At 51.9% G+C, this 10,462-nt stretch overlaps 1 protein-coding gene across 1 annotated transcript; it reads left to right on the plus strand.

Moving 5' to 3' along the window:
• Positions 1-2,104: 2,104 nt before the first annotated feature.
• Positions 2,105-8,951, plus strand: LOC309685746 (electroneutral sodium bicarbonate exchanger 1-like; the record flags this gene model as incomplete). Its single annotated transcript, XM_082501472.1, has 8 exons — positions 2,105-2,264; positions 2,964-3,095; positions 3,499-3,634; positions 3,826-3,986; positions 4,936-5,072; positions 7,473-7,640; positions 7,776-7,909; positions 8,705-8,951. 8 exons carry the CDS (start codon positions 2,105-2,107, stop codon positions 8,949-8,951), a joined length of 1,275 nt encoding a protein of 424 aa, XP_082357598.1.
• Between the last annotated feature and the right edge of the window lie 1,511 nt (positions 8,952-10,462).

Raw genomic sequence — 10,462 nt, forward strand, 5'->3', positions numbered from 1 at the left:
TGATGCAGGAAATGTTGATGAAAATCAGGGCTGCCCCATAACGGGCATTTCCCCAAGGGTTTGTGCCTCGTGTGGTCTTTTGGCAGTTTGGGCTTTCAAATACACCCAAACACTGTGTAACACCTTTTGCCCTGCCGAGATGCAGCGTTTCCACCCCTTTTCTCTATTCTGGATAGTTTTTCCTCAAAACAGAGCAGGTTTCTCCCCATCCGCTAAGTTTTCCAAGCGGGATCAGTATTGGGGTGTATAGCTTTAAATAACTGCCGGGGTCACCCTGAACATTCCGATCCCAGCAACGGTCGCTGTTTATGTGCTGGAGATGGTGCAGACTGGGAGTCACTGGTCTGCAGTCGGAGGGTTTGGTCCTCTGATTGATCTGGAGGCTCAGTTATCCCCCAAAACCGGTGACCGACTTGAGGATGAAGCAGGACGAGGGTCCCAAAATGACACTTCTGGAAGAGTTACAGGTGGGAGGGCTGTGCCGAGGGTCTGCGCATCCCCCAAAAAGGGGGGGAGACGTCCCAAAATCCCACTGGCATGTTGCCAGAGCAGGGAAGGATGCGGGGGGATGATGCTTTGTGCCCTGCCGGGGGCAGGTTTAGCATCGTGGGTGGGAGCACAGAGCCAAAATGGTTTCTGAGAGAGAAGCAGACATTCCCCATGTTGCTCGGGGGGAATTTGGGGAGCTGTGATGCCCAAATCGCTCCATTTATTCCCACTCTGACACCCCTGTAACACACTCAAGCTCACTATTGTATTTAAATTGCTATTTTATTTCAATTGTGATTGTATCTAAGTTGTGATTTAATTTAAATAGTGATTTAATTCAAATTGGGGTTTTATTTCGGTGGCGATTTTACTTAAATTGCGATTTAATTCAAATTGGTGTTTTACTTAAGTAACAATTTTACTAAAATTGCCATTTAAAGCGATTTGATTAAGCCCCTTTTGTCCCGTGCCTTTTCTGAGGTTGGGGTTTGGGTTTTTGAGGTTTTTTTCTGGTAAATCTGGAGGGGAGCAGACACATTGCTAAGAAGGGACGGAGGGTGGTGGAGATCGGCGTGGGAGAGAGGACGGGAAAGCCACAGGCGTGTCATAATCCGGCTGCCGGGTGACGCGGGCGAGTGCCGGGAGATGGCGGGGAGGTCGCAGCAAGTCGGCTTTGAAATTAGTACTCGGGGGGCCTGAAAAAGCTCATTCCCAGATGGGAACGTTTGTTCCTTTTGCTCATTAAATTAACTGGTGAGCGGGAGGTGTGAGCTTCCCGAGCGTCGCTGCTGCGCGGTGGCAGGTGATGCCATTCGGTCGAAGCAGGAATTCGGGGGATAAAAAGCAGATTTCCGGTATTTTGCTCTTCTCTAAAGAGAAGGGTTTCCTGGAGGCCCTTTCAAAGCTGCAGTTGCGACTCGAGTGTGAGACATGGTTGGGTTTTTATTTCTTTGAGCGTGGTGATCCCGGTGATGCCCTTCCCCAGCCCAGGGGCAAGGGGAGAAGAGAACTCCTGTAGTTCTCCTTTGGCTTTTAAGGCACAGATGCTCTTTGTGCAGCGCTGGCAGTGGTATTTCAGCTAAGGAGGGCATTAGCTGTTAGCCTTTGGCTTTTCTTTTGAGGAGAAAAACGCAGTTTTGTGTGGAAAGCGGGCTTGCAGCAAGAGAAGCCCGAGCCTGGTTGGGCTGAAGTCGAAGCTTCACCCTTGCAGGTTCTTGAGGGCCTTTGGAGGTTGGTGGTGGCCATGTCCTGTGGCCAAGTGCCATCTAGTGAGTCCTGCAGGTATCACGTTTAGAGAATGAAACTGGCTGTGCTCAAAAGTGTGGAGTTGGGTTCCCCCACCCCACCCCACCCCCAGTTTGGAAATCCCTATTTTAGTTTTTTGAAAGGAACCACAAGAACGAAGCAGGAGGTTTGGTTTTGGTTTGAAACACTCAGCTGTCTCCCCTTTTAGTAAATCCTTCCAGACTCACGGTGTATACAATACAGGTGACGTTACAGGTGGTTTTATTTGGGTATGGGAATAAAAACCTCCTCCAAGTCCGTGTTTTTAGGGCTGTGCCTGGAGGAGGAGACACGCAGAGGCGTGATGCTCGTGGGCTCGCGTGGCGCAGGGATGGGTGATGACTGGGAGGACGTAAGGGAGCTCTCCTCACCTGGTCCCAACTTGTATCTTCTTCTCCTCATTAAACAGAGACATGACGAGGAGGCGGTGATTGACCAGGGAAGAACGAGCACCATTGTCAATATTCACTATGAGAAGGAGGAGCTGGAAGGTGAGTCGGGAGAGGTGCCACCAGCCCCACGAGTTTTCCCGTCGCGCAAAGTCCCTGCCGCATCCTGTGCTCAGTGTATGCATCACCTGCAGCGAAACGTGGCGTGCTTCTAAATAAACGAGCACGCTTATTTTCACATTGTTTTAATATTATGGCTTTTAGACAGAGGGGAAAAAGCCCCCGCAGCATCTGCGGTATGAGTGTTGGCCATGTTCCCAGCTTGTTTCCTCAGAGGCTGCTCTTGGCTTGGAGAGGTCAGGAGAATAATTTGATGACTGCAGACACAGGGCTGTGATTTTCTTTTTTTTTTGTTCCAGACTTCATTATCACAGGACTGATTGGATCTCCTCTTGTCGCCTTGTGCCAACAAAGATTTTAAAAATAATTACCTTCTGTCGCTGCTTAATGAGCAGGCCTGAGTGTTGTCCAGCTGAAGCTGGAATTTTAGACAAGGGTTGATATTTTCAGGGCACTTTTAGGTGACCCGGAGCCATTGCTTGTTGTTGCTCTGTTGTTGCAAAGTTAGAGTAAAACAGGCTTGGAAAAAGGGAGGGGTCTCTGACATTCGGGGATGCAGTGAAACTAAAATGAAGAGAAGTTGGTGTTTCCTCCTGGGATGGATGCACTGGTTTAATCGTGGCAGCGGCGTCAACCATCTCCGCAATATCGAGAGTGATGCGAACACTGCTTTTTTCGCAGACCACCGCACCCTGTCCGTGGGCGTGCGGATGCCGCTGGTGAGGCAAAGCCACCGGCACCACCGACCCCACCGCCAGAAGCATCGGAAGAAGGAACGGGAGGACTGTGCCCCGATGGAGCAGGGCTACCACTGTAAGTCCCGCCGCAGCGTTCACGAGCCTCCTCGGGGCTGCGTGGGTGCCGGGGTCCTCTGCAAGCAGGTCCGTGTGGCTGATTTGTGTGGTTTGCTGTTCTTCTGAGGGAAAGTGGCATTATTTGGGAGGCAGTTGAAGGCATAATGGATTGAGGCTGGTCTTCCTTAGAGGGATCCTGCCTTTAAAAATGGAAACGTGGGGAAGGAAAGTGGCCCGTCCTTATGCAGAAGTGGAACAGATGGTTCTCCTTCTCCATGGCTCTGTGCAAGCCTGGCCAGACCCGGAGGAGAGGGGCCAGCCCAGTATTTAGGGCTGAACTGGTGCCGATCGATGGCCACTTTGCGTGTGAGCGTGACGGGTCGAATGCAGGTGTGGTAACGGGATTTATCTTCTGCCCCCAGACACCCCATCCCAGCGGGTGCAGTTCATCCTCAGCACCGAGGAGGACGAGCAGCATGTTCCCCACCACTTGTTCACTGAGCTGGATGAGATCTTCCTGAAGGAGGGTGAAGATGCCGAGTGGAAGGAAACGGCAAGGTAAATCCCTGCTGCCGGCTGTGGTGGCGGCCGTGGGCTCTGCCTTCCGCTCTCCGGGACGCGAAGCTTTTGCAGCTGCAGGTGCCGATGCGCGGAGCCTTCTCCTCTTGCCGCCCCGTAGCTGCACCAAAGGGGTTGCAGAGCTGAGGCTGTTTTCTTGCAACGGGGCTGATCGTGCCTGATGTCCGCAGGTGGCTGAAGTTTGAGGAGGATGTGGAAGATGGTGGCGAGCGCTGGAGCAAGCCCTATGTGGCCACGCTGTCCTTGCACAGCCTCTTCGAGCTGCGGAGCTGCATCAGCAACGGGATGGTGCTGCTGGATGTTTGTGCCAACAGCATTGAAGAGATCGCAGGTACTGAGCACGCTGTGACCCGCCGGGAACGGCTGAGCTCAATTTGCCGCGGTGCCCTTCACTCCCATATCAAACCCTGCCCCAATGGCACGTCCTTTTCCAGAAGTCGCGCTGTGTTTTTAAATCGTGGGTTGCTTTTTGGACGTAGACTGGGTGTACAACAGTGACATCAGCTTTTTCTCCCAGTATGGGAGCCTTTTGAAAGCCATTTGTGGGGTCAGAGAGGCGATTAGAGAATATTCTCCGGCCAGAAAGGAGTGTCAGGGCTTGGCAGGCTGCTCTCAGGAACACGGAGTCTGCGTAAGAGCTGAACCTCCTTAAATAAACTACTTACTACAAGCTGTTTCCTCCCGTTCTTTGTTTTGTTTTTTTCCTCTTGCCTTAACATCCAGGATTTAAGAGCTTTAAAGGCAGAGTTTATCTGGCAGGTGACCAAGCAGCATATTTCTGTGGGGAAGATAATTGAAGTTAATTGAAAAAGCGGCTTTGGAGAAATTATCTTTGACTGGCAGGTCTCCATTCAGCCCTTGCAAGAGCTGGAGAAGTCGGAGCCGTTCTTAGCACGTTTCTCCCCGGGCTTGGCAAATTGCAGTTGATGGGCAAAGGAAACTCTGGGAAAGTCTGTGCTAGAGATTGCTTATAATTTGTTGAAATGTGTCCAGTCTAGAGAGTCTGTCTAGAAACGCCAGATCGGGCAAAAAAATGACATTATCTAGGATGGGGAATAATTATCTGAGCGGAGTGATGAATAAGCACTTTGATGATGGCTTTTAGCAAAAGAGAATTCTTCCTTTCGCTGCAAAGGCTGAACTGCATTAAAACGTCTTGCTAAGCAAGGCTGAGCCCGCGTTAGGGTATCCTGCGTGGCGCAGCCTTCGCCGGGGGCTTGAGGGGTCGGGGCTTGGGGACTTTCTGCTCTGACGGCTTCGTTTCCCGTTGCCATCTCCAGATATGATCTTGGGCCAGCAAGAGCAGTCTGTGGAGTTTGATGAGCGCATGCGGGTGAAAGTTCGAGAAGTGCTTTTGAAGAAGCATCACCATCAGAACGAGAAGAAAAGAAACAACCTTCTCTCCATCGTCTGCTCATTTGCTGACACGAGCAAGAAGCAGTTAGACGTGCATCCCCTCGACAAGCCAGGTGAGGGTTCCTGCAGGGTTTGGTACCCGGTGAGGGTTTCTGCCAGGCTTTGGCACCAGGTGAAGGTTTCTGCAGGGCTTTGGCCCCATTAGACTTCTCCTGGCAAAGAAGCGTCCCGATTGCTCCTTGCCTGTCTTTCTGAGTGTCTTTCTCCTCCCAGCCCAAACACTCACTCCTCACCCATCTCCCACCACTGCAGAAGCTAAAAATGGGGTGAACTATGACAGCAATGCGATGGATCTAAGCAAGGTGAGACACTCGTAGCTTTCTTACGCCTTTAGGGCCAGATTTGCTCTTGCAAACTTGGCTGCAGAGTGTTCTGCAGAGTGCTGTGGGCTTTGCTTTTGGGGTAATGGCCTGAAAATCCCTTGTCGTGCCCAGGCGGAGCTGCGCTTCATGAAGAAAATTCCCACCGGGGCTGAAGCGTGCAACGTGCTCGTAGGAGAGCTGGATTTCCTTCGCCAGCCCATCATGGCATTTGTCCGCCTGAGCCCAGCTGTCCTTCTCTCGGGCATGACGGAAGTTCCCATCCCAACGAGGTCTGAATGAGAAGCGCAAAGTTTTTATTTAAAAAAAAAAACAAACACCACAACAAAACACCAAATTCACGCATCAGTTGGGCGTCCCAGGGGAACACGGCCAGTGGGAGCAAGCACGTTTCTCCCACCCACATGTCCTTGCTTTCATTCCTCCCTTCCCTGCTGGAGCTTTTAAACCCATTGGCCAATTTTAATGAAAGTTGGCCCAAAATTCAAATTTGCATTTGGTTTTGATGCATTTCAAATTCATCACCGGAGTCGGTGAGCCTACACGTCCCCCCTGGAGCCATGCTCTGGGCTGGGAGCTCCCAGGGATTTCTTTGGGCGCCCTTTGAGTGAGGCCATGTTCTTCTCTCTCATTTTGGTTTTCTTGCCTAGGTTCCTGTTTGTTTTGCTTGGACCAGGAGGAAAAGCCCATCAGTACCATGAGATCGGCAGGTCCATGGCTACTATCATGACGGATGAGGTGTGACGAGATAAGAGATATCTCCGGGTCATTTTTTGGGGCTTTCTTCACCTCTCCCTGTCTCTGTAGTAGTGAGGAAGAGGGTTTGCTGTCCCTCTTAGCTGCCTGCTGGAGGCTAAAATCCCACCTGGGCTGCAGCCTGCGCCTCATCCTTCTCCCCAGGGTCCCCAGCACGCTGTCCCCAGTGGTGGCATTGCCAGGGCCAGTGAAACTTCTCCTCTTGAAGCAGAAGGCTGTGATGTGCCACGGGAGACAGAAGCCTGGTGGAGATGGTTACAAATACTGTGATGCACAGATTTTTCCTTTGGGGGGAATATTTCCTGCCATTTCAATCCAACAGGCGATTTGGGGGAAATGACCTTGCATTTAGCCAAGACTTAATTGCACTGGTTAGGACATCCGAGATGGGTCATCCTCTCACCAGGTTGTCTCCTACGGCAGGTTTTCCACGACATTGCCTATAAAGCCAAGAACCGGGCTGACCTGGTGGCTGGCATCGATGAGTTTCTGGATCAGGTCATGGTTTTGCCGCCAGGAGAGTGGGATCCCTCCATCCGAATTGAGCCCCCGAAAAACGTCCCTTCGCAGGTGGGTGCTGCGGCAGAAGGAGGCACGAGGGGGATGGGCAGGAGGGCAGCACGGCTGGGGGTGCTGCTTAGGGGCCCAAATTCACAGGTCACGTACCCAGCCCAAAAAGCAAAACAAGCCAGTGGCTGCAAAGACATATCTTTATCTTATTTCCATTTTAACAGGAAAAAAGGAAGGTGCCAGAAGCTCTCGATGACAGTGCTTCTCACAGCAAGCCGGAGAAGCACAGCGGTCCTGAACTGGAGCGGACAGGAAGGTGTGAACTGAAATAGTTTGGTGGGGTGCTTTTCTGTTTGCCCCTAAAATCTGAGTGTGCACCTCCCTTCTAGCAGAGTTTTGGGGTGAACTGGGTCAGTGAAGGGGCTCCAGGTTCCCAGCTTGGTCCCCTGGGCTGGGCGGGTGGGACATTTGGGCAGCTGGGCTGAGCCACAGCGTGGTTGCACAGAGGTTTTCTTGCTTTGGGGTGGAAGCAGATGTGTAAGTACCTCCAGGTAGAGCTCTGCTGCTTCTCAAAGTGAGGGACTGTTGCAATAAGAGTGGGTGGGCTCTCAGGTTTGGTCTCTTTTTCTTTTTGTTGGAGGGTTTTTTTTGTATGCCTCAGTTTCTACTGGGGCTAAAATGGAAGAAGGAGACTTCTTTTTAGCAACGGAAGTTACTCTGTGCTTGTGATTGTCCTTCCTCAGCCAAGAAAACTTAACGTGGTCTTCCACGATAATGTTTTTTTGTTGTTTTTTTTTTCTTCCTCCAGGCTCTTTGGAGGTTTGATCCGGGATGTGAAGCGAAAAGCCCCCTGGTTCTGGAGTGACTTTCGGGATGGTCTGAGCCTGCAGTGTCTGGCGTCCTTCCTCTTCCTCTACTGTGCCTGCATGTCCCCCATCATCACCTTCGGGGGACTGCTGGGGGAGGCGACCAACGGCCACATAGTGAGCACCTCTCTCTGTTGGGTGGCACGGGGGAGGACAAAACTCATGCAAAAGTCCTTGCTGCAGTGAATTTGCACTTGTTTTTTTTCCCTCTAATGATTTAATTACTCACTGCTGCCTCTCTTCCCCGGACAGAGTGCCATGGAGTCGCTGCTGGGCGCATCCATGACCGGCGTGGTGTATTCCCTCTTTGCTGGCCAACCTCTCGCCCTTCTTGGCAGCACCGGCCCCGTCCTCGTGTTCGAGAAGGTCCTCTACAAATTCTGCAAGTAAGGCTGGCTGCTGCGGCCAGGTGCTGCGAGCGCCTTCAGAAGGCAGGGATGGAGAAAGGATGTTTTTCTTAGTGGTAGTTGGTAGATTTAAGTTGTCTTCTGTGTCACAGACATCACGCGCTGCTGCTTTAGTATGTGACAGTGCAGGAGCCCTCGGTCTCTGAAGGTTGGATGGGGTGGTCCGGGGTTTTTAGGGTTAAAGTGAAAGAGCAGGAGGAGGAGAAACCACAAGGATGTGGATGTCCGAGATGGGCTGCACAGGGAAGATGAGACAAATGACTCTGGTTTGGGAATGAGGGAAGATTTGCTTTCCTCTCAGTACAAACTCGGGCACTTTTTTGTATGATTGTTGCTGGAAGTGGAAATATATTTTACCCACATATCCAAAGAGTTTTCTGGTCCAATGTTTTGATGATTTTTGAGAAAGCAGGAGCTTTTCAGGCGAAATGGATATTTTCCATGACAGTCTTTTTGTTGTGGCAACTGTGATGGGAGATTAACCCCCCTTTTTGCAATTAAATTTATTATGAAGCCCCAGCTTGCTGGCAGCAGGTAACTGGGTGCAAACCCAGCCGGTTTCGCTGTTAGGGCATCGGGGTGATGTGGGAGAACACCACCTTCCGCAACAGGGACCTGACCTCAATTAGTCTCCGAGGCAGGAATGCAGGAAACTGCATTTACCATCTGCAGCCTTGACACGCTCCTGAATTGCTGCCGACTTTCCCCGAAGGAAGGCACGGCTCGGAGCCTCTTGCTGCCCTCTCCACCCTGCGTTTTCTTTTACTTTCCCAGGGACTACGCGCTCTCCTATCTCTCTCTACGGGCATGCATCGGGCTGTGGACCGCCTTCTTCTGCATAGTGCTGGTGGCCACCGATGCTAGCTCTTTGGTGTGCTACATCACCCGCTTCACTGAAGAAGCCTTTGCCTCCCTCACCTGCATCATCTTCATCTACGAGGCTCTGGAGAAGCTGAGTCACCTGCGAGAGGCCTACCCTGTGCACACGCACAGCAAGCTGGACTTCCTCACCATCTCCTAGTGGGTTTCTTCCTCCTAAAGTGCCGCTGCCCCTTGGCAGGAGCTCAGGGCTGCACCTCCATCGCCTTCCCCTCACCCCTGTCTTGGCTTCTCTCCTCCCAGCTGTAAGTGTGAGGCACCGACCCATCCCAGCAACGAAACCCTGCAGTTCTGGGAGAGCAACAAGATCAATGTGTCTGGCATTACCTGGGAGAACCTCACGGTGACTGTAAGTGCCCCGAGTCACTGCTTCCTCGTGCCGTGGCCGCGGGGTCCAGGGGTGCTGGCCTGGTGCAAAGCTCAGAGCCCTTCAGGTGATGGTGGGCTTCCAACTTGTTCCAGTGCTGCTCTGAAAAGTCGTTACTTCAGTCTAAGGTGTGGGTTTAACCCCCTTGGGCCTGGGAAGGAGAGTCCACCTCATCCCCGACATGGTGGGCAATAACTGTCGTCCTCAGGACAGCGGTTCTGTCTGGGAGCAAGGTTCAGTGGGTGTTTTGGTTATTGGAGAAGTTGGAGGACTTAAGTTCATGCTTGAAGGCTGTAATTAGCTTCCTTAATTGGTTCCTAGTAACTCCAGGCCTTGCTTTCTTACTCAGCGCTATCTGAAGGTACGTGCATAAACTTGCGTGTCTGAGCAGCCCCTTGGGCCGTTGTTGCTGGAAGCAGAGCTCAGGCACAGGGTGGGATGCTCTTATGGACATCTTCACCCCCCTTGGCCGTGTCCTGTGAGCCCGCCCCTGGGAAGGGACAATTTGTCTCTTCTCCTTTCCAGCCACTGTTGTCTTAGCCCTCCTTCCCCGTCCCCAAGAGTTTCCAGTGTTTCCTTCCCCTCTGGTGTCTTCTTCAGCCACGGTTACCTGCCGTTCAAGCGGAGGATGTGCCATAGGTCTGTGGTACAGTGTCCCATCACATCTCCTCTCTCCGCTGTCGTGTGTAGTTCCATGTGTCACTTATTCAGCTGCTGCTGATCGTGAAATATAAATCGCCACTGGCAGCAGCAGTCCCGAGGTCACGGATCTTGGAGCAAGATCCTCCAAACTCCCTAGTTATCCGAGGTTTCTTTGCCGCATGTGCACTACCTTTGTGTCCTGACGCTCTGTTTCCCCAGGAATGTCGGTATTTGCATGGAGAGTTTTGTGGACCTGCCTGTGGACACAATGGCCCCTACACACCTGATGTCTTCTTCTGGTGCTGCATCCTCTTCTTCTCCACCTTTGTCCTGTTGGGCTTATTGAGGAAGTTTAAAACCAGCCGCTACTTCCCAACCAGAGTAGGTAGAAGAGAGTGGCCAACAGCAGTCTCCACACTCATTTCCCAAAATGGCTTTCCAGGAGCACTAAGCAGTGTTTGCCACCGCTTGGTCAAACTGGGAAATGTTGACCTTGAAGGCCAAACTTCCATGTCCCTCACTCATTTCCAGGAGTGCAAAACGATCGTAGCGTTTCCCACCTGCCTCACGACCTGCCCCAGAGCGGTTTTTTGCCCAGGCAGTGGGAAATCGGGTCTTCCAAAGTTGGTTGTTTGTTGGTTTTT

This window comes from Vanellus vanellus, assembly GCF_965231255.1.
Source record: "Vanellus vanellus genome assembly, contig: HAP1_SCAFFOLD_52, whole genome shotgun sequence".
Lineage (NCBI taxonomy): Eukaryota > Metazoa > Chordata > Aves > Charadriiformes > Charadriidae > Vanellus > Vanellus vanellus.